General features: G+C 39.6%; 1 protein-coding gene across 3 annotated transcripts; it reads right to left on the reverse strand.

Annotated features, from left to right (window-relative positions):
• Positions 1-10,439: 10,439 nt before the first annotated feature.
• LOC132990214 (aminoacyl tRNA synthase complex-interacting multifunctional protein 1-like) lies at positions 10,440-24,802 on the reverse strand. Of its 3 annotated transcripts, none has more exons than XM_061058355.1 (7): positions 24,642-24,802; positions 21,159-21,289; positions 19,890-20,003; positions 17,026-17,184; positions 15,020-15,228; positions 12,598-12,766; positions 10,440-10,743 (listed from the first exon to the last, which is right to left on the reverse strand). In XM_061058355.1, coding segments are annotated over exons 1-7 (951 nt in total). In that variant the 5' UTR covers positions 24,644-24,802; the 3' UTR covers positions 10,440-10,576. The 3 variants fall into 3 exon arrangements, with proteins under 3 accessions (XP_060914338.1, XP_060914348.1, XP_060914330.1); XM_061058365.1 differs by having other exon boundaries at positions 24,566-24,682; XM_061058347.1 differs by having other exon boundaries at positions 24,526-24,657.
• Positions 24,803-24,858: the final 56 nt, after the last annotated feature.

The raw sequence follows: 24,858 nt of genomic DNA on the forward strand, positions 1-24,858 counted from the left end.
TCGCTCAATCAACTGCTGTATGATAAGGCAGATCTGACTGACAGGCTGGATTCAAGGCCTCAGTTTTCTCATGGTAAACCCAAAATTATATGTCTGCAGTTCAGACTGTGAGGTTGACTGAGGCATGGTGGTAGTTTGGCATGCGACTTGTGGCTTTCACTGTGGAGAGACTACAGCAGCTAGTAGCTGTGAGGCTGTAAAGCACAGTTGTGCTTTGAGCTTAACGCTAACATCAGCATGCTAACATCCTTGGAATGACAATGCTCGGGTGTCCAGACACACGATTAAAAGACTCCGGGATGGCTGAATGCACATTCCACTGGCCCGCTCAAGCTAGTTAAGATGCTGCCAGGCCCTGTAAAATAAAATACATACACACATCGAAACTTAACATGAGAACAGCCTAGTTAAAAAAAAGATTTATCTCTCTGTAACTTATATTTGTCTGATTATAACAGCTGTAAGGAAAAGAATACCGGTATCTCATACAAATCAAGCATTTAATTCAAGGTTTAAAAATGAGGGATAATCAAGGGTGTGGTTGCTTTAAGTTTCCAGTGAGTGACCATGACTTCTTGGCTGAGTTTGGGGTGTAATTTTAAAGCATTTTTATGCAAATATCGGACCAATGATATGGCTTGCTTTGGGGCTGGGCCATCAAAGATGTCTGTCTTTCTGTTTTTTCTGAGTCAAATTCTGCTTTGACTCAGAAAATCTATTTCATTGATGTTATTTTCTGTCTGTTTCTATTATTCTTGGGTTGTTGGAATCAAACCATTGTTTACCATACACTGATTTATTAATTTCTCAGAACCAAAACAAAGCCAACTTGAGACTCTAAAATGACAGCCCACCACTAGCTTATTGACTGCAGACTTTTTCCGCCCACGTATAGTCTATGGTCTCAAATAAAGAATATTGGACAAATAAGAACTTTGATCTTAAGACAAAAGATGGTATTATGATAGTGGGGGTGACATGAATCTGAAACAGATTTCCCTGATAACCATAAATATCAGCCTGATAGAGGAAAAGTCTGGGGATCACCAGTCATGAGGAGTAAAGTCTGTGAAACATAAATGTCTGTATGAAATTTAATGTCCATTTGACAGTTAAAGAGTTACAGAGACAAAAAGTGGTGGACTGGCTGACAGACTAGACATTGATGCCGTCCCACCTCACTGGCATGGCTTAAACAAACTAAATGCACTCATGTCCCTGAACATTAAACAGATCTAACAGTCTAAATAGAAAGCTTGCAAGGCAGAAAGTGAAGCGATTATTCCTTAAAAGAGAGCATTGCTTCATCACTGAGCAAGAAACCTGTCATGCAGAGTCAGAGCTTATGTGTTTTTTCCACTGAGGGGTATCATCAGAGCCCCTCTTGGACGGCTGAGTGGCGTTTGTAACAAGGACACCCACACACACACACACACACACAGCGGTGAGTCAGCTGCATGGCTCAGGTGTGTATTTTCAGGGGGTCTGGAGTTCAGCCCTTTGGTCTGACTATTAGGAGACACTGAAGTCATTCCACTCAGTATTTCCATTGTCTGATGTTGTGTTACTGGAGTGATGCAGAGACAGAATTCTTTGGAGGCTCATTTTGCATTAGTCAGCTGCTGAACCCAACAACTTGATATTTAAGATTGAATCACCTGCTCCAGGTCTAAACAGATTAATGATGTTATGATAAAGAAATACCATAACAACGCAACATTTCTGCATGACAATACGGAGCCCCTGTCCTCTTCTCAATGTGAAAAAAAAAATCAAACTGTCAAACATGCGCAGCTTTTGTTCTATGGTCTTAAAGGTGAGCCCGGTGTTACTGTAATGGAGTGCATGTGTGGTTATTTAGTGATTCAGTGCCAGGATGTCAAAACCTCACATCAGCACTTCCCCTCCTGTTTATGTACGAGGGGTTTTCCCCACAAGTGCTATAGGCAAATAAAGCAAATTAACAAGCATTAAAACGGGAACATTATATCCAATGTGGCAACAACAATACGGACTGTGGGCACCAATAATACCTACCTTTGTTGATTATACCTAAAACAGCTGCTCCCCAGAGTGCACCGCATGTTATTCAAGACAAAGCTGGATTACATGCCGCTTTTCACTAATATCACTATATCGTTTGTCCGCGTATGGTAATTGACTGCATGTTCGCTCCATCTGCTTTCATGTGAGCTGGATTTTGTCCTTAAACACAATCCCTGACGGAGCTTACAAAGGTAAACCGATCCCATTCTCTGAATAATAATGCCTTATAAGACAGCAACCACAGTGAAACAAGAGCTCCTTGTCCAAATCTCATTTTTGTAAATCAAATTATTGTTCACCATTTCACCAGGTATACAATTACCCTTACATTACACTTCTGACTGTCATCCAACATCATACCCAAAACCCATTATCCTAAGTGGTGGCATACAAATAAGTGTTGTAAATAGACCCTTGAAGAAGCAAGAGACCATAACCCAAAACAATAAAGGGTTCCAACGTCAAGCCTTAATTTGTCCCCCCAAAAAAGGTCCCATTCACATCTCTTTTCCTTGTTTCCTTGGGTTTCACCTGTGGATGTGGGGGACAGTGGTGTCCTTGTTTGATTCTAATCACGGTCCTCACCTCAAAAGTTCCCCCCTGGGAACTCCCCTCCTCCCACTCCGAGGGGCCTTAAGACAAACTCACACTGACTCATTAAGTGTGGAGGAAAATTAAGACAAGGCAGAGCTGTCTGAGAGGCCAGAGTACCTGCTGGAGACTCTCTCTGTCAATTGTCTTATCTTCTTTGGCAAGAAGAAGTGTTTCTGCAGGCCTGCTGACAAATGAATGAGCTCATCAAGCCACCAGACAGATCCTGAACAGAGTTTTAGTGTTGCTTCTCTAGACACAAGTCCAGCGTCAATTTTGTGTGGGGTGTCCTATTTTTAGACTATTACTGGTCTCAAAGCTGATACACAAACTGTGCATACAAATGTAGCTCTTAAAACTGTTTTGAATTAAACTGTTTCTCAGCCAAACGAGGTTATAAGAGCGAAGGGTGCAACTCAAAACACATGTCCCAGCAGCATTTTCTCTTTTCCATTCTTTGGCAACAGGTCTCGTAATTAGCACGGCTAACCACATCCTTATTTACTCCGCTCCGATACATTTTTAAAAATCCAATTTCTGTTTCCAATTTGGCATTTCATCACTTTTCACATTGATAAGAAATGTATGGCAAGCTTTACCAGCCCTGCATGGATCAGTATCACAAAAAATGGATCAGATAAGCACAAAAGAAGCACTCCTCAGAAGGGTAATTATACAGTCATATAATACTTCCTCCTGCTCTGCATCCTCTTACAAACTCTGCAGCAATGAATGGTTGTGCATGAGTAGGACTTTCCTTGTGCCACTTCAAATCGGCTTAAATGTCAACAAGGGAAAAGAGGCAGTTCTCCATACTAAAGGTCAGCTCAATTAAGATCATTTAACTCTTCAATGAAACACAAAAAGCCTGTCCTCTGAGTATACTGGGAATGGTAATTTAGTGGTGGGGCTCTGCCCTCCTGTGGTCAGCACAGCAACTCTCAAGGTGTCAGAGATACAATAAATGATCCCCCAACTTTGGTTTCTCTTCTTGTACAGACAAAGATTCTTTGGTTACATAAAATCTTCCAGTAGTTTTGAATTATTCAGTTTGGCAGCACAAACATATGCCCTTTTAGTCGAAAAGATGATTGAAGGGTAGCTCAAGTGTAAATAATAAAGTTAATGATGGCTGAATTCCATTTAGCAGCTTCAGTTTCAAGGTCCTGGTGTGGTGAAAAGAGCCATCCAGTATAGGTTGAACCTGTGTGTGAACTGTATTCATCATGCATGTAATAAAGCAGCTTCACACTCTTCTCTGCTCAGCACTGTGTATTTCCCTCCTCAATCTTTGATACTGTGAATACATCCAATAACACGTGAGTAGATATACAGGCAAAAAACGGTTATTATTCGGAATCTGTTGCATCATCTGCCATATTGGAAATCCACAGCATATATTTTACATCATGTCTTGCCTCCTGAGAGCCCCCTCCCCCCTCCCCCATCCCCCTCATTGGCCAACAGGGAAAACTTAAAACTGTGAGGGACATGAGGGATTGATGGCCAGATCAAAAAATGGCAATAAGTAACCGACTTGTGCGCTTCCAGCAACATGTGCCATACGTTCAGCGGTACTGCCGTGGCCGATTGGCATGCCGCCAGCGACATGTACCTCTCGACTGTCACACCAGTACCATCTTCTACCACCATGATGCATATGTAAATCAAAACCAGGGGTCTTGCTTTACGACACGTCGATTACAGCCAAAAATGTATACATTCTTCTGTCTTTATGGATAACGTAAGAGCAACAGTTATTATCTGTGAATATCTGGGTATGCAGCTTTTTTTTCTTGATCATTAGAAGCAGATAATCCTTCTTTTTTTTTTTTTACAAGTCAACAGCTATCAACAAATGGAACTGTCTCAAGTGCCATATGTGATCAAGTGTTTGATCAAATGAGAACAGATCCGTCCATGTTTGAAGACTGTGAAATGTCAATTAGTGTTGCCAAGTTTAAGAACATTTCAATGTCTCTTGTTTCTCTTAAATTTTCACCGTTGTCGGTTATATTGGAAAAGCAGCTGTAATTTCAACCACTTGTGTTTTTTTTACGTTGTGTCATGTAAACAAAATTGCTGGTGGATTTCCTCGTTGGTCCCAAGTTGGACCTGTCAGACAACCTGAATCCGTCTCATGATAATCTGCAGCTGCTTCCTCTGGAAAAGAAAGAGTTGTATTTTTCTTTGCCTCCCAGGAAATACTAGATCCTTTGATTCCTGTGGTTGTTGCCTAATGATAACAAAAAAAGTCACAGCAATTAAGTAGCAAGTGAAGACACTGTGCAGGAGTGTGTGCACTAATGTTACCTGCTGAAATTACAATAGCTCTTCAAATGTCTTTCAAAACATGCACTTCACCCAGACAGTGTTCATTTCAGTGTGAGCAGTGCTTTTAAATGTCCAACAGGGCTCATAATATGGATAATAGATTTCCTGCAGCTGAAAGAGAAGCTTGGATAATTAGGTTCATTGTGAACGCTGGTGAAGCATAAAACCACACACAGAAGAGCATGCAAGAGCTTTACTTTCAACGGCAGCCAAAATATGTCCGAGGAGGTTCGTCTTTCCATTAGCACTCAACAGTCTCTTTTCTCCCTACTCATATTCCTCCTCCATCCATTGCTATTTTTTGAAACAAACATGTTGATTATTTTAATTTGTAGGTTGTCTGAATGATTTGATCCAAATCTAGGATTGGACACATTGAACAAATTCCCCATCATGTGATAACAATAGCTGTTCAGTGAGTCTTGAATCTGAAATGGTTTTTTTTTTTCTGCGCCGGAGTGCAGTAGCAAACGAAAGCCAGGCTTTTAAGATGCAGATAGAGAGAATGCTATACACACATCCCTACAGATCTGAACAGATAATCAGAGTGGACACTCAACAATGAGCAGAAAAAGACTGTAAAGCTCAGTTTATTCACTTACAGATCTAATTTGTATTCTTTTATATGAATGAAAAATAATAGCCGTGTACTATGAAAGATGTTGGGCACTGCCAGGGATAATTAAAACTCTCATCAACTCTGCAGCTCTATCCTGGGAACCAGACGAGGCTCCGAGTTCATCTTTTATTTGCTCTGGCGGACGCATCTGGTCCTCCTCCCATTCAGACGGATATCCAGCCCACCTGGTTAAGGCCAATCACAGCAGTTTATCTAATACAGTGCAGGTTCAATATGATGAATGTCAGAAGAGAGCTATCGACGTGTTATAGCAAACAATAAAGATGGCCAGTTGCAAAGGCCCCTTGAAATATCCACCTGGCAGTGAGGGTTTCCAAACTAAAAAAGAGTATGAAAGTTGGTCTGGAGACATCAGCCTACAGCTCTACTTGACATTTTAATCTTAATCTTAACTTTGGTTTCACTAGAATGAACTGTTAATGTCACTCTTAACTGCATATATTTATTGTTTTCTTCTTTACATGTTCAGAAACACCTAGCTACACAGCATCAAAACAGCACAAACACACACACACAAAGGTTGGTGAAAAACGTCTTACTTCTAGGTAGCTCGATGCTTAGATAGTGATTCTAACTGAGTTCAAACTAGACTTAAATGGAGAGATCATTTTGTCTTACATTAATCATGTTACCAGACACAGGACCAGAAATGTTGCTACATTTCATCTAGACATGTTGAATGGTTATTGTTTGACACAGCATCAGCCGTCATGCCTCACGTTCCACAAGACGTCCATTAGGAGAAAGAAGAAGATGTTGAGCGTCACACAGAGCACTCTCTCTTTTCTACAGGCCAGCGGCATGTGCCCTCCCTGCATCTGCAGCTGGTGTGGCGATAACTGGACAGGTGGAGATCCAGACCTCTCCTGGTCTCCACACAAGACCACATTGTTGGTCAGTTCATAACTAGTTGTGGCTGTCAGCATTGTTGAGTATTTCCTAGTGGCCCAAAAATGAACATCCAGATAATCCAGCTTTAATCACTGAAATGTAATTTGCACCAGAGTGAGGGAATTGTCTTCTGATATGCAACAACGATTACAGCCTTTATCTTGGCTTTAAGAAGATTCATGACGGTTTGGACAAAACACTGTGGGGTGGCAGTTGGGATAGAGGTTATGTCACATGCTCCATGTACAGAGTCCTCTAAACAGGCGGCCTGTCCCGCATTGCCCGATCTCTCTACCCAATAACCTACTCTATCTTCTGTCCTCTCAAATAAAAGGTATAACCTAATTTCCCTCTGGAGATTAATAAAATATTACTTATTCCGAACAGCTTGTTAAATAAATAACAATTAATAAATAAATCACACTATATTTGTGCATAATTGGGGATCATCTGCGCCAGGTTAAAAATAAAATCTTGGTTTCTTTCTCTGTCAAAGCCACTGAAACTTAACAGCGATGTATGTGATCATAAATGATTAGGGTGGACACTGAGGGGAAATTCTACATAGCAGAAACTATTGTGATAAATTGTAAAATGTCATTTCGAGATTGATTGATTTAAAGCCTTATTTTAGAATTGAAACACATCCGGTACGTGATTCTGAATTCAAGACAGAACATTCAAAGAAATCAAGCACTGCTGAAATCTGAGATCGGAAAGGATAAAAGTAAACAGCTTCTGTACAACAATACAATATGTTTAACCTGAACTCTGTTTGTGTTGTATTCTTTCAAATACTAAAGGCTTGAAGACGCTGTTGATCCAGAAGTACAACTCGTGTTGCAAGGGGGATTGTATTGCTACACAACAAACATGAGGAAATGGATCGGCAGCTAATACATCATCTTTAAAAATAAGTGGGGGAATATGTTGTAAAGAACAATAACACATTTATCAATTTGACAGAGCCATACACAAATCCAAAGGGTCCTGAAGTCATCAGGAAACACACTATGCCTCAATTCACACCAACATGATCTTGCAATAATGAAACGCCAGTGATCCTGTAATCCAATATAAAGCATGACTTTCTGTGCCAGAGGTTTACATTCCTTCATAAAGACCTGTCATACTTTGACTTTAATGCTTGCTACAAACTGACTACTTGGCACCAGAAATGAGAAATACATTTCTCACAGCCCCTCCCGTTTCAAGATGTTCTGGCTATTGGGTCACACTGTGGAAGCAAACGTTTAGAGAAAAATACAATCAAATGTTCCTGTTAGTCATACTGATACAACAAATCCTGTTTCAGATTGGCTCCATCACTTCAAACGATTTGTTTGGGTATTTCCAGGATTTCTTTTTCCTTTTACCACATGTTCAGCCACTCAGCCATGTCTAGAAGTGTTGCCCACCTCAATAAAGGCTTCAGAGAGAATTATTCTTCTTTGCTGAGGTAGTGTTCAAGACATAATAACCTGAAGGATGAATCTGTATGCTGCTGCTATTGTGGGGAACAATAGTAGCAGCAGCATACAGGTCTTTCTTACTTTAGTTTTTGGCACTTAGCATATCATTTTGAACCATACTAAATATGTAATAGGGCCACACATTACTTCAGTGCCCACTGTAGACCAAACAAAAAATGCTAAATCTTGGTGTGAAAATGGAAAAAAAGATGTGATCAGGACTGTTAAAATGGATGAGCAACAGTATGCAAATATTCCGTTTGGTTCAAATAGGTGACTGCTTTAAGGAATGTACCAAATCTGCAGCTGAAAATTCAATTAGGAAACCAGCTGTCCTCAAAGGTCTGACTCAAAATATTTTGGAGCTTTCGCTCAGGTTGCAACACTCTGTGTTGTCCCCTGAAACCCAGAGAGAACAACGTGGTCACTTTCTAGAGCCGTCTACGTCATCCAAACCAAAATGAGAGCTTTCCCTCTTTCAGATCCACAAACAGTTATTTTCATGTTAGCTGTACCGGGGTCCTATCAAGGGAAGATTTAGACAAAGAATTTAACCACATTCATTCACATGGCAGCTTTTTTCTCTCTAATATAACACTGAAGGAAGGTAGCTTTAACGCTATATATTCACATATTTTAGGATCTAAAATGTAGAAATCTGACAAGCTACCAAGTAAATGGTTGACTGCTTACATTGGTAGTTGTCTACTGTAAGTCTAGAGCTATGCGATTGGTTGTTTTACCGTGAAATGTGGACTAATGTCCCTCAGGTATTCCAGCATCTGTTGTCCTTTAGTTGATCATTCAGACAGCAGTGAAATGAGTAAACCTTTGTAAACCTCAAACACTGAAGTAAGACATAAAAGTTTTTGAGCTTCCCACTTTGAGAGGGTCAGAGGAATATTGACAACTTATCATATCATATCAAGACTACCACATGGTAATGTTAGCTGGAGTTAAAAATGGTTGTTTACCCTGACTGTATAGACCGGTTTCCCCATAGATTTGAAGGGTCCGTTGTACTTCCAGTAGCTGATCGAAGCAGTGCAGTGATAGTGAGGTGTCAGATTTCCTGTGATTGGTTCACTTTGCGGTCCTTGAGCACAGCAATATGACATTATCACTGCATTTGAGCCCCCCAGCTTGAGCATCATGTCCCAGAACTAAAGACCCCCAGGAGAATACAGTAAATAGAAAACCGTAGCACATCCCAGATATTGTTGCTTGATGAAGCAAGGCTTTGGTATGTTGCTCTTGGTCACTAGTTGCTTTGCTCACTTCTAAACTTTTATTCACCGACTTCATTCTCTTTTTTTTTGGGGGGGGGGGGGGTTTATCCTGGAACTTTCATTCGACATAACTTTCCATGACTTGTATAAATCGATAACAGGTGTCAACCTTTTTGTATTCTGGTGCCTTTGCTTCACCTTCCTACAGGTGGCACTGATTGGTCTGAAAATGATTTACCAGCTGAAGACTGTGTAGCTTGCTACACGTGTCTGTGGCAGTTTGAGAGTAACAAGCTTATGCTGTGAGAAGCTTCTTTAAGTATTTGAAAACTTATTACAAACAGTAAGCACCAGTTCTGTGAAATAGCTCTGACCCATGACAGATGTTTTTGTAGAGAGGATGGCCTTAATTACTGTAGAGGTAACATTAGAGGCTCTGGTGAACAGCTCTCTGTCTGTTTCTTTTGTGTAGTCTGATCATTCCGGAGGTGGGCAGACCTCTTCTTTCAAGAGGACAATAAAACAAAACACATGGCACTGACATCACAGAGCCAAGATTAAGATACTTACAGTGGGCCAGAAGATTGGAGAACTGCGAGTACCATCTAAATAGCCCCTCCAAAGAGCTCGAGAACCTGATCTGTTTTTGTTGGGCTTTTAAGTATTACGTCCCTGTTTGATCTCCTGCTTCCTTAAATGCCCAAGACTAGATGAAGCGGAAACCAATAGCTCTCATTGAAGTCCAGCACAGATCGTCCTCTAGAGTTAATACCTCATAATGGAATCACAATCAAGCTGACATGCCTCTTGGGAGGAGACAAAGTTTGTGAATTTAAGCAGAAAAACAGATGTGTTGATTAATTTCACTTAAACGAGGAGTATGTAGATATCTACAGAGTTAAATCATAAAATTACATTAATATATCATCGGATATTAAGGAAACTAAACTATGTTGAAGTGCTGTACTACAATGCAGCAGCCACTAAATTCGTCTCCTGAGTTTAGGTTACAGACGAGATATATATTTTTTTTTTACCAGAGAAGGGAGGCAGTTTTAAGGCACCCCCACACGGCCGTTTTGGACGCCCCTTGGTTTGCCAGCTACGAGAGCCTCGTGCCCCTTGGTATCTTTGGTGCCACCCTGGGGGGCCCCAGACCCCAGGATGGAAACCGATGATTTAGAGCTCACTAAGAAAGTATCATTAAAAAACAATTTTTGGACACAACTAACAAGCTGATTTCAAATCCCTTTATTGAGCCTCTTCAAAGCATTTTCTTCATTTCATCACCATCCTGTTTCTCAACACCATCATGGTCATTACTGCAGATGATGCAGAGTAAACACTGAGCTAATTCAAGCAGCTCGGTTCTTTTACTTGATTCCACTGTTGCTCATGCTTTGAGCTTTGCACACTCCTTTCCCGGCGACTTCAAAGGCAGATCCCTTGTAGGTTGCGACGCACTGGTCGTCTGTGCGTAGGTCTGGCTGAACCTGCTCCCACACCTTCTTTTTGGGGTTAAGCTCTTTGTCCGGTTCACCTGCAATCAAAACATCAGTTTACTGCATTAGCAACTGCTCCTGCTCTGTGCTCATCTGTCACACATGATGAATGTGATCAAGGACAGATTGTGTCATGTCCTTGTATAACCTTCAGAAAAGCTGTTTTAATATATTCATTCTATGACACATTTATAGATGACTTTATAGTTCCTTTATGGATTCTTCATAGTCATCAAACACTGATTCCATCTGTAAAGTAGGATCAAGCCAAAATAAACTAATAAAATGACTTATCATTATACACATGATTTATCAGGCCAATACTTATTTTATTTCTCCCACTTGAATTGTGAATAGTAAGACCTAATATTGTGTTTTATTAGAGCATCAGCGTTTTAACACGGCCATTTGATCTTTGCCATAATTCAAAACATCTTCACGGAAATTCTCGGAATCAAAATGTGCATCTAGCAAAAACAATTAAGGGAGGCTCTCATTTAATGTTGCCTTTGTTTTTTGATGTTGCCTGGCATTAGTGAAAAAAATCATAGCCTGTACTGTCTGGCTTCTGTCCGGTGTCAACTTTTTCCCCTTTCAGGGTATGAGGACACGAATGTGTTTCATTTCCCAAAGCTGCCATTTCTGCCGGTTTACAACCCAAGAGTGGCAACAGTCTTTTTTGATCTGAAGCGTGAAGGAGGTTTTGATGAGCAACTTGCGCACATTCTGAAGCTCAAGCAGAAGTACTGGGCCCAATTAGTTGAGGAAATGTGGGCAATTACAACCATGTACTCACACCAGCCGTGTATTGGCTGTAATTGAATCTGTACTGTGGCGCTTTGGGGAGAGAAAGGAGGGAAACGTGGAAAGAGAAACACTTCTTTCGCCTCTTATTTTCCATTATATGTAATTCAGAAACACGGCTTCAGTTTTACTGAATACCACATCGAAAAAAATCTAACATACCGTCTCAAGTCTCTCCTGTCTCCTTGAAAACTAATTTCTTAAAAGATGGTTAGAGTGGGACTGTTTTTAATGTGGCATCCATAAAAATGATTCTGGCTGAAAGAGATCCCTCATGAATCAAGCAGCTTTAGGAGTGGCTGGGACATGTGGACAGCAGGGTTGAAACTCTCGGCTGATTCAGCTGGATTATTGGACCACAGATCAACCTTCATCATTACCACCCCTTCACTGTTTTCAGAGGGAACTCCCATTTTCTTCATTGTTCCCAACAAATCCTTTGCTCAGCACCAATATCCAGCACACAGACTTCTATTATTAATTTGGTCTTCAGAGCCAGAGAGAGGTTTGTTGGTGGCTGTTGTTGATTTTAACAACACCTTTAATACAGACTCTGTTAAATATATTTAATAAGGGGGTCATTGATTCATTACCAAGCTTTTATTTTATGTTTTAATTAATTGGAAATATGGTTCACATATTCTTTTATTCCAAACTCATCGACATGAGTTGAACTTAACCAGACAATCGGGGCACATATCTTTCCGTCTGCCTATAGAATAAAAGAGTCAGTTACTTTTTTTTTTACCAGCAATAAGAGTTGATTAGCCTCTTAAATCAGCAGTCACAGGCCATTAAGCCATAAAGCCCACGATTCGACTAATGAGAGCATTTAGTGGGGTCTGAGAACATAAAGTGATCGGTGTCTTCAGGGGAATAAATGTTTAAACTTGAGTGATACAGTGAGAGAGTTCAACAACACCTTTCATTCCATAAAGTCAGCAGCATTTGTTGAAACCAGTAGTTTTTTCCAGTAGGCTTAACTTTGTGACAATCATTATGATTATCTTAGTGGTGAGAAAACATCCCCATGTTTAGATGGATATGACCGTTACATTTAAGCTTCAACCTGATTTGGTTGTTCGTACCTGGGAAGCCTTGGAAAGATACTCTGTCCCCTGGTACTGATCCACTTGGAGGGTCCAGGATTTCCACTTTGTCTGGTGAGCTGGCACACATGACCATAGCCTGGGACACCACTCCTCTCATCTTGGCCGGCTTCAGGTTGCACATTAGTACAGCCATTCGGTTTTGCATCTGCATTAGGGAAAGAAAGTGTAATAAACATTTTGGCCCATTTTTACAAGACAGCAGAGAGAAAGAGAGAGAGAGAGAGAGAATGATCTGAGAGAGAGGGAGATAAACAATTCACTATGGTGTAGAAAACACCACCAGGACAGGATGTAGAACTTCAGTGTTCATTTTCTTGTGTACTGCCTACTTCAATCAATCAATTTCCAAAGAATGAGTCCAGCGTTTTCTGGCTTGTTTGCCTCATTTAAAAAACCAGAGGGCGCGGGGCGCTGGTGGCGCAGTGGTTAGTGCGCGCGCCCCATGTATGGAGACTGTCATCTCAAGCAGGCGGCCCGGGTTCACATCCCACCTGTGGCTTCTTTCCCGCATGTCATTCCCCACTCTCTCTCCCTGATTTCTAACTCTATCCACTGTCCTATCTCTCCATTAAAGGCACAAAAAGCCCCAAAAAAACAAAAAAAACCCAAAAAAACCAGAGGGCGCAAACAGAAAAGTTAAGCCTGAAGACCTCTGTGGTTAAACAATATTTAAAAAAAGAGGAAGACCACAGGCAGCTCCTGCTTAAAGCGGAGAAGAAGAGCAATCTAGTATTTCACGAGATGATGCATACCAGACCTCAGAAAATAATCATACATGTATTTTATATATATATTTCAAGAAATTGCCACATAAATTCAAAATCCTTCACGTTGCTTGGACAGGGGTAAGGTGGTGGTTTAACTGTTCCTCTCATGAGCAGTTTTGGTGAGCCAGGGTTTGTATGTTAAGGTCCTGTAACAGTATTTCAAATGGTGTAATGTAGAAACTAGTCTTAACTGTTCTTTTCTAACTAGCCTGTCTCAAGACTTCTCCATGGTGTCCATTATTTATCCTAGCATAACAGACACTCAAGAGTACCACCAGAAAACCCATAATGCATTTCCTCATCTACTTCACTCCTGCTTGCTTGACAGAATGGCCTCAGTACGACTGTTAACAAGAAAGTTACTCGACATTTTTCGATTTATTGCCTCTGAGTGTGTAGTGCTGCAACAGACCATAAAGGACATGCCTGAAGTCAGAGAGCATTTAAGGTTTTCTTCAGTGTGGACATTTTTGTATGATGATATACATGATGATATATATATAATGATTTCATCCAGCTTAAGTTTGTGTTTAAATTTAAATGACAAACTCCGTCAAACCCCCGTCTAAAGCAGAGGCTAGGCATTGTAAGGCACAAGCACTCCCACGTCTGGGAATATGAACACACAAACTTTTATTACCATAAAAGTATCTAGTGGCCCCCAGGAGCAAAACATAAATCAACATTAATGTGAATTGAACACCATGACTCACCGGAGATCTCGAATAAGCATCACAATGTTTACATAGAACAATCCGGATGGAGCCAAGAAATCCCTTTGAGTGGACTAATAAATCCTTTCTATGGCCTGTGAGCCGTCAATGTTTAGAAACTGGACGTACACAACACTGCGTTTGTGTCTTGTAAAAAGAATCCGTCTGAATGTCTCTCTACAGTCAATAAAGAGTCTGACGATAATATGAATATCTTTCTCACTGTAATGACTCTAGGTGGATTTCACCACCGAAGCTGGTGTCATATTGTCATATTTCTGTATTTCTATCGGTTCTTTTTTTTTAAACATATTTTCACATTTCATCTGCTAATGGTTTGTTTTAGTGATTCATACATTTTCTATTCTAATGTTTTATTTTTTTTGTGATCTTAAATGTTCTTCGTTAATGCTTCTTTTCTCTCTTTGTCACGATGCTTTTGATGTCGTGTTTGATGCACTTTGAATTACATTGTAGCTTAAATGTGCTATATAAATAAGCTTGACTTGTTGTCATCTACAGGCTTGCAAACCTTGGGCCTGATGAGACACTGAATGACTTTTTTTTAATTTGCAACCTGACAAAACATGAGTCGAATCAGTATATGTTAGAAAGCCTCTCCGTAATGCATCTTGGATATTGTTGTGAAGTGGCCAATTAACAAAATAAGTTAGAGATATAAGATACAGAGACAACTGGATCAAATTATAACAGCTTTTCAATACACATTTACATTTTCTACTGAAGTTAGAGAAATAAGTACCAGCCCATTAAATCATTGAATTATTCACAACCATTCAGGGCTATATCTTTATATTGTAGATATTTAATGAACTCTCAATTAATTGAAGTGTTGTGTACTATATTGTTTTAGCTCGGTGTATACAGTAAACTAGCATATGGGTAAATATGAGTTACCTGGTCCAGAGGAATATGCTTCACTAGCCCGCTGACGACTGTCCGTGGAGCAGCCTCTCCCACATCCACCTGCTCCACATACAGACTGTCTGCATCTGGGTGCTTCTCTGCGGTGATGATACGTCCAACACGCAGGTCCAGACGAGACACGTCCACCTTGGCTTCGTCTTGGCTCGGAGCTGCCTGCTTCTTCTCGGCTTTTTCCCCTCCTGTCAGAAAAAAAGAAAAGGCCAAAAGTGCTGTTAAAAGACACAATATGTAAGAACATTCAATGCAGTTTCAGTGTTTCCCTGTCTGTATTTTCTCTGTTTGAATGAACGTATGATAAAACACTTTGGTTGGGTGTTGGACGTTTGGTACATTTTTAGCACCTTAAGTCAGACAGTAGCCATTCAGCATGTGTTGAGGGAGAGTTTGCATAAGGAAGGCATCTGTGACAGTTTTCACGCTATTAGACTAAATGTGGACGACATTAAAGGAAACATTTGTTTAAAGGGCACAAAAGACATTTCAGCCAACTGGTATCTTTCCAAGGGAAATTATAAAAAACAAATCATACTTGAAACGATACTGGGCATCTGCCTGGAATCTGATTTAATTTCCTCTCATAAATAAAAACAAAGCCCACAAATGACAAGCCCCAGGGTTGCATGCAGGATAGGGGCATGCTTTTCAAGTGAGCCATAAGTAAACAGTATCAAGGAAAGGATCATTCCTTTCACTCCTTCCCAGAAATGCTTAAAAAAACACCTCGACTAAATGACAATACCAATACCCACTTTTGGCTGGAGGTGCTACATGATCGAATGACATAGCTGAATAGCAGATGCTTCCACCCAAGAGACAAAGCACCTTTCACTCGGGTAGCTGGCTTGCGCTGATCAAATGATCACACAGTCTTAAATCATTCCTGTGAGCCCACACAAGCTATGAAGAATATGAATTCCATCCCGGGCCTTTGATATTCAACATGACTCCTCTGTGCTCTGCTGTGATGACAGCACGGCCACGTAATGCACCCCAACTACACATGGCTTTGTACAAAAACAAGTGATGACTGTGTTGGCTGAGGTGAGAACACAGCTACTTTATAGCCTTGAGTAAGAAGCAATAGAAGAAGCAACCTTCATTAACATCAAACTAACAACTGGAGGAAACACGTTTCAATCAAACCAAGACGTTTTTTTAATTGTCTTTTTTGATCATAAACCCTCCAAACACATGGAGAGCTAATCATTCCCAATCAATGCATGAAAGTTTCCCCGATCAGTCGACAAAGCTTTGCTGAAACAAAACGGAAAAAAATGGGACCGCTTCATTCCCACATACTGTAGGGACACTGTGGACGAATGCACATCCACAACATACGACCCAAAACTCATTTAGAAACAAGAATACATTTCTGGTGATTTTAGGCAAAAAAGTCTTGTTCCCAATGCAGCTATTCCATCAATCAAAATAAAGAACAGGTCTGGACCAGACTCTTTGCTTTATTTTGTTATGCATCATGAAACTCCAGAGCAAAACTAAATTAAGATCCAATCAAAGGCTAATAATGTGGCCAGACAGCCATTTGCATCTGATAGTTCAAATTTTAACTGAAAATAATGTTTGAAGAGGATCAAAGAGTACGGTGTGCATTGAAATGATCTGAATTCTTGGCCTCTGAATTCAACTCTATATATTTCCAATAACTAATTTTCAACTTTCCTTTTCAGTGTTCATAAATTCAGCATATAAAAAAAAAATAACTTTTAAAAATGTCGGTAGACCAAATTCAGATGCCAAAATACGACGTATAAAATTTAGCTCATATATTTTCAAGATTCTCAAATTAGATTGGCCAAATGTTAGCTGCGAAATATCAATTCAGATTAAACATCCGGGAATTAACTGAAAATAAAATAAATGATACAAATGCTTCTATGTGACGTATATGAGCAGTCATTTCTCAACTTCAAAGGACTCATAATAAAAAACCTTTCAGGTGCCAAACTTTTCGTTACCTTTTTTCTCAGGCTTCTTCTTTTTGTCATCTTTGGGAGGGGGGCTTTGGACGGCAGCAGCAGGAGATGCAGAGGCTGACGGTCCGGAGGGTTTGGGAGGAGTGGGCTTCGAGACACACTCAACACTGGCACCACTCGAAGGCATGGCCACCTCAAGCACTGCAGGAGAAATAGAGGAAAGGGCCGAACAATTAATTTATAAGTAGTGGATCGTAGTTACTATCTGACTGACTCATCTTACGTATCTGTTGCAACTGTTACTGAATCACAGTTGTGTTTAAAGTATAACAACAGACAAGTGTGGCAGCACTTCCGTGAACGAGATGACAAATACGAAAAGTATGCTGCTTTTTTACATTTTCCTTTTCCCGCTCAGTGCAGGTTGTATCACCACTTAGCATGAAAACATACAGAGGGAGCTTTATTTACACACCCAGGGGGGGGGACTGCTCTCCTGATGCAAACAGTTTAGAAGGGAAAATGACACAGTGGCAAAGACGATGGAAACAAGGAAGTGGGGCCATAAAGCCAAGGAACAATGTCCTACAATAGCTCTCCAGGAAAAAGTAACCCCTCATTTCAGGCGCCTGATGTTTGAGTTCCTACAAAATCCAGTGTCTGTGTCTGACAAACATCGGTCTGCAGGCGCACCACCGTTACCATAATGCTTCTAATTACCTTAATTATATGTTAGGACCTGAGATCAGGATCTTTTGGTTTACCTTGGAATTACGGGCAATAACCTCTCAAACTCTTGACCTGCCCCTGAAGTTTACCTTTAAGGGTTGTGACATATCACAAAGTGTAGGGTACTTAAACCGAGCTCCTATGGTTGCACAATTCTAACAAAATTGACTGGGAATGTTTTGTGCTTTACATTATTCACATTTTATGTATGTAGGCTTATATTGATTTATTGTTGAATTGCCACTAGAATTTTAAGTTAAAGTTAAAAACGTTTTTTTGCAAACAATGACTATGTGATGTTATAGAGACTGTCGACAGTTACAAGTAGGGGTGGTAACCTCAGGGTAACTCATGATATGACAGAATACGTGATAAGTGGCCAACCATAACTGTAACAGCCATCTTTGTTAAAGGTGTCATATTGTCCCCCTTTTCAACCAGTTAAAATAAGTCTCAGAGTTCCCCAAAACATGTCTGTGAAGTGTCTAGTAATAAATCCACTCTGATCCTGCATTTATTATGCCTATAAGCCCATCTATTTCAGCCCTGCTCAGAACAGGCTGTTTCTGTGTCTGTAGCTTTAAATGCAAATGAGCTGTGTCTGACCACGCCCCCTCTAGAAGGGCTTGGGTGTCTTGATCTTTCTTGCACCATGCCTGATTGTTAATGTTGAGAAGGCAGACTCAGAGGGCAGAACAAACACCTCGCTGTGGGAGTATTTACCCACCTTGGCGAGGGGCTACTGCCCTTTGTGATGTCACAAAGGGAAAATCTCCAAACGGCCTGTTTGAGCACATTTTTTCTGAAAAATGGAGCAGGCAAAAGACCGAGAGGATTGGACTTTCTCATAATTGAGGGGGTTTGTAGACAGGATAGGGACACATAAGTGTTTGAAAAAGATGGAAATGCATATTTTGCATAATATGTGACCTTTAATGTTTTGTTTGGTTATACTTTTCACCACTTGGGGGAGTAGTGCTGCTGTCAGGCACGCAGATGTCATTATAATCAAGAGGTTACCTGACAAAGGTGTTGCACATTCTGGAGAGACAAACAGTTTTTGAACTTGTGGTATGATTGTAAATGAAAATCTATGTTTTCTTTTGTCTTTGAGTGAGAAATAGATGTACTAGTCTGCAGAGAAAGTGGATGTTTGTATTAAACAACCTACAAACTGTAAGCAATAAAACTGGACATTTCGTCATTTTTGCATGCTCAACAAATCTGTGTGCAACCGAGGTGGCAAAGGGGTCATTACAATAACGATTATATCAAGATACCGTAAATCTGAGATAATTGATATATCACATTGAATCATGTAATGATACATCATGATATCTAATTAAGTGAAGACTATAACTTGCCCCTAGAAAAGTAAAGAGCAGGATTCATGTATTCATTCGTTATTATTTGGTGTCAGTTTCATCCTGAACATTGGTTTTTATTTCTTCAAGACAGAAATGATGTATTAAGGGGCTATTAGTTGCGTTTCAGTGTTTGTTTCTCTCATGTCACGAACAAATGACAAACGCCAACAGAAGTTCCTTTGAAAAAGAGTCATATTTACCCTTGTTTGGATTGAGCTATTTTGTGCCACCTTAAAACCATTGAAAGAAACCCCCCCAAAAACAAACATCGCAATTAGATACAATGTGTGGAAAATCATCGTCTCGGGTTTATTGGAACACATTCCTTCAACGTTCCAACACCAACATATTGAGTTATTTTGAATAAAGTTAAACAGCTTATTTCTTCCAGCCTCTTTTGTCCATACAACGTCTCTCTGGAAAGCATGAAGTGTGTGTTAATGATCTGAGCTGTTTGTCCTTGAATGTCAGCGGATGTCAGACATACAATAGATGACAGACATGTTGACCCCATCGCTCTGGTGGGGATTCTTGAAGCACAATGGTTGCTTATAATAAAAACAGAACAAGATCTGGCTGTAGTGGGTTGAGGCGAAAAAAGCTAAAGATGTTATCAGTGATAGTACAAACCAAACAACGCTCTAATGAGCAACAACTGACATCAAATGGTCCTAAATCAGGCCCACATAACTGCTTCTAAAAAAAAAATAGATAGAAAAGGATAACAACATCAAGGCTTTCGTTAAGACAAACAAACATATATATAAAGACTTCAATGGAAGTCTCTGCTGGAAACCAAACTCAACATACCCCCCCTCCTCTTCTCTTTTTGCAGCAGCTGTTTTTTGAGCTCCTCGATGTCATTCTTCAACTTGGCATTCTCCACCATCAGTTTCTTCTCTTCTCTGACACTGGCCTGGACCACTGCGGAAAGGCAAATTCTTGTTACCTCTCAGGACTGGAGCAACATTTTATTATCACACAGGATATTTAAAAGAAACAACTTCTGAATAAGTACAAATAGACCCACAGCTAACATGTGTAGGTGAGAGGTAAAATTTATTGCTGGCCTCTTTGGCGTCATAAAAGAGGCCATAAAAACAAGATTTATTCTTCTCCCTGCTCCTTTCCATACATGGGATAAAGTGTGAATTGTTTTTTTCTGTTGTGTGTTTTGACATGTACGGAACAAATAAAAAAATGAAATAAATTGACCCAATAAATTATCCATTTATCAAGTCTGTGGATTAACAAAATAGTACTAAACAGTCTCTTACTTAGATAAAACCATTCTAAAGTGAAGCCGATTTCTCACATTATCCAAAATATGAATTTGTAATATATTTCTGTAGATTGTATACAGATTCTTTAGAGTAGGTTTTTTTTAATTAATACAAGGGCAACAGAAATAGAAACGTCTGCTTCATAACTGAATGATATTTAAACAAGACACAACTCATAAAACATCTGCACAGTCAGGGAACGTGTACAAATACACACAAATCGATTCATTTTGATCCCTTTTAAGTGTCTTATTTAAGCCTTTACTTTTTTAGGTAGGACAGTGGATAGAGTCAGAAATCAGGGAGAGAGCGGGTAATGAGGAGCCACGGGTCGAATTTGAACCCGTGCCTGCCGGTTTGGAGGACCATAGGTTCCATGCATGGGGCTTGGTACTAACCACTAGGCCAACGGCGTCCCATGTGTCTAAATTAAAGACACCATAGTCAATAATAGTCCACAGAATTACTTTTTTTTGTACACGTTCCCAACCTGACAATTCAGGTTTCATAAAACTCCTAGTATTCCTAAAGGAAGGACTTCACCCTCTGACTTATGAGTCATAAACCATAAGCAGAAGATGAGCAGCTCCCCCATACTAATGTATGTCACTCCTACTATCAACGCAGACATTCTCTTATCCAACACCTTAACACAGGAAAAATAAGCGTTTAAAGTAGAATGGAGGCTATGTAGACAATAAGGAAACAAAGCTGTATACTTTATAAAAGTGTCCTATAAAGCTTAACATAGTTTTTGTAAGCCTGTGTTTGGTTTAGTGTAGTGTGGGTGTCTTACTGGCTTTCTCCTTCAGCAGCTGGACTTGTTGTTTCAGGTACTCGATGATTTGGTCAGCCTCGGCTGCCCGCTGCTCCAGTCTCAACAAAGGATTGGGACCTGACATCTTGAAAAAGGAGCGAGCTAAAAACCTAAAAAAAAAAAAAAAAAAAAAAAAAAAAATCATATAGAGCAAAGACAATAGTACAAAATGTACACAATCGGGCTATGCAATATTGAACCTTGATTAACACCATGAAATACAGGAGGGGGGGAGGCAGACTCTGCAATAGTTTGGGGATTGTATAGATGGAGTTTCATTCATTTTGTTTGTATAAAAAATGGAATAGAATTTACTGTCAATGTACATTGTGCAACTAAATTTGTAGTGCATCCCTAAAACAAAAGAATAACATTCACCACATATCCCCATGAATTCAGCCCATCTGCATTCTGCACACACAAGTATTCAGAAAAACTAATTCAGTCGCTGCAGTCTTAAGTGTTTATGACCTTTAGAAATAAGTGCAGGCTCAAAAGTTCATCCTTTAAGCTTTAACTTCCTGGCTATACTAAAAAGGTCAAGTTGAGTCAAGTGACACTGGTCACGTAGAGAGAGATGTTATTCTGAAGTGCACTGCTGAACATCTACACGGATAAATGTTTGGAGTTACAAGGTTTGCATGCAAGAAAAATTTCACCACAAACTACAGCCTCCAGAATGACCACTGTGTAAAGTGAACTCAAATCCGACAGTCTCAACAAACACCAAAAAAACATCTCAGCTCTGCTCCACAAAGGTTGGTTGATGTAACAGAGAAGATTCTGTAGGGGTGACATAACACTATCACACAAAGCTTTCCATGATTGTGTAAGAAATCTTAATATAACTTTGGACATCTTTTTAAACCCTGTAGATGCTGTATTACAGTAAGTAAGAACAGAGGGTTAGCTGACATGTTTTTTTTATGATATGAAGCCCCAGTGGGTCTAAACTATGTGCAAATGGGATTTTCATGACTGATATACTTTGGCTGGTTTCCTGAAATGAGATAAAACTGATTCCTGTCCCATTGCGAGATAATCAGAGGAATATGTGAAGACTTTCTAGAAATGACCAAATAGATTTGAAAACGTCACAATACCCTGGCAAGTTCCAAGATCACTGTCGCAAGATGTATTTTTGAATGAATTCCAATCATGCAGATAGTTTATCCTTTAAATCTATCATTATTAACATCAGCTTTATTAGCATGAACAACTTTTGACATGAAGTTTAAAGGGGATCATCTCAACTTGAACAATGCAAAAAATAACTGGACTTTAATAACTGGGTTAGGGCTATTTTTTCGTAATAATAAGCTGTGCAAATTACTTTTTTTTTAAAGGAAAAGAGGAAAAGAAAGGATTTTCACAAGGCTGAGGCATGGAGAGAAGAAAACTTCTTACACATATCACTAGGGAGGCGCTTGAAAACAACAGCTGGCCCGAGATAAAAACAAAATGTTGGGGGACGAGGAAATTAGAAACACAAAAGAGCTGGAGTTGATAAAATCAAGGATCAAAGCATTGTTTTTGGAGAAACAGAATTGATTTAAACAGGACCAGTGGTGGAGTAATAGCAAGAGCCACAAAAACGCTGATCTCATTTGGATAAGCCCTTAAAAAGAAGTCCTGGGGCCAGGGCAGCAGAAAGACATACAGAGGTATAGTTTAAGCTTTGATTTTAGATGAAAATTGCTAAATGTGTTAACAAAGTGATGTGGTCTTTCAGCGGCCATCAGGATGTCTAATTTACCTATCCTCACTGTGTGGAACACAACACTGTTTTTACATCTTGTTAAATAAGCATGTTAACTGTTCTGTACAGGGGACAGATGGTGCTAAAAAAAGACATCTGACTACACTCAGTCTAATCAAGCAACTAAAAATAGACATGGCCGGTTTGCTTACTCACACTCTTTAATAGTTCATGTACACTTTCCATTTAGGAGCAGAAATATCAAAGATCTATACAACGGTGGTTGATATCAAATCTGTAAATCTGATCAATGTAATCACCAGCCCTCTCTGGTGTGCTGTGAAAGCGGATCCACCAGGACAAAAAAACTGTTTCCTCTTTCCATGCTTCATTCTCGAATTACAAATACAATGTAGGAGTAATAATCCCAATCTGTCTCATCCAATCAAACCATTAGAAATGAAAAGAGAGCAGTATGCCAGCACCACCTGAAGGCATTACAAGGATCTACACATTTAACTTCATAGAAAAAAAAAGATATGTACCAGTCTGTTTTTTTTTTTGTTTTTTTTCAGGAGATGTATGTGCTCCTCTTATAGTATTCACTGTTTAATTATTCGTTTTGAGATGCAGGTTTAAAAATAAATGTTACAGAGTGGCAAAACTATGACACTCAGTATTTAATAATACAGTGGTACATTATATATAAATATAAATCTTATATGTCAGCAACTATCTAGAAGCTATATCCATACAGTATGTCACTTGATTAGTTCAAGTGTGACACACAGTCAAAAGAAAAGGTTCTGGGTTTGAGACCTGACAATATACATCACGGAGGGGCAACTTCGTTCACAGCAAGGGGTCACATTCATTTAATTCTCACTGCCAGAGGGGCCAAATTGTAGTTCACAAAAAACGATTACAATCAATTATGTCTCAAATTTAACTCAACATATACCAGTGATCAAATATTATTATGGACATACTTCTGATTTTCATGATTTCATGGCAGATTTTGTCATGTTTTTCTTCATGTTTCCAATTAATTGATGTGTAAAAATTGACCTGAGGGCCATGTTGAGGTCTGATGGGGGCCGCATGTGGCCCACGGGCCGCCAGTTGCCCACCACTGATATACATCAACTGTATGAAACAAATGTTGTCTATCAAAGGAGAAATATACACCTTCTCATTTCAAATAAATACATGATACAAAAGCTACACAGTTTAAATATTTAGATCAAATAATGTCACTGTCATATTTAATGGCCTGTCTCAAGTAGCCAGTGAAATGAATCTTATATATTTTCTGTTAAGAGAAGTAGTCTTCAAATTGGATTAATGCTGAATGGATCACAGGCAAGTAAGTCACTGAATCAATGATATTTGTATATATTTCAAACATGCAGGTTATAATTAATTCAGTTAAATTTATTATGATTCACAAATCATTTGATGCCCAGAAGACTCATGACGCATTTATAGTCAAACAATTAATAATCAATAATGTGGTATACTATGCCGATTTTCGACCATTAAATTGTACAATAATAACTCCAGTAATAAATAAAGTGTGTAAATACAACAAAAAAAAAGTCATTTCCAAATCACACAGAATCAAACAGGTAAACATTACATTTTCACGTCATGTGGAGAATGGCTTTCTCAACAAAGGGTAGCCTACCGAAATAGGTTTCGGTAGGTTATTCGTTAATTAAACAGTAACCAGCAAGAAAGGAGGTTTAAAAAAAAAAACTTACATGAACTCTGGGAAGCAAACCCAACACGTTTCAGAGAGGACTGGGGACTTGACAGCTGGCTAGTTTGAGAGGCTAGTTAGCAAACAGGCAGCTAGAAAGTAGCCCCATAGAGGTTGATAGAGGCCCCGTCAGCCTGATCGCTACAACACCCGGATGGGCAACGAGCGTGGAGATCGTAGGTTGGTTTACCTTATCCATATGTTCTGTAGATCAGATA

The sequence above is a fragment of the Labrus mixtus genome, chromosome 2 (genome assembly GCF_963584025.1).
Source record: "Labrus mixtus chromosome 2, fLabMix1.1, whole genome shotgun sequence".
NCBI lineage: Eukaryota > Metazoa > Chordata > Actinopteri > Labriformes > Labridae > Labrus > Labrus mixtus.

Coding starts and splice junctions, on each gene's coding strand:
- LOC132990214 (XM_061058347.1), bottom strand. Junction 20,004..21,158: donor GCTGCTGAAGGAGAAAGCCA/GTAAGACACCCA, acceptor GCCTTTCCGCAG/TGGTCCAGGCCAGTGTCAGA. Junction 12,767..15,019: donor AGCATATTCCTCTGGACCAG/GTAACTCATATT, acceptor TCCCTAATGCAG/ATGCAAAACCGAATGGCTGT.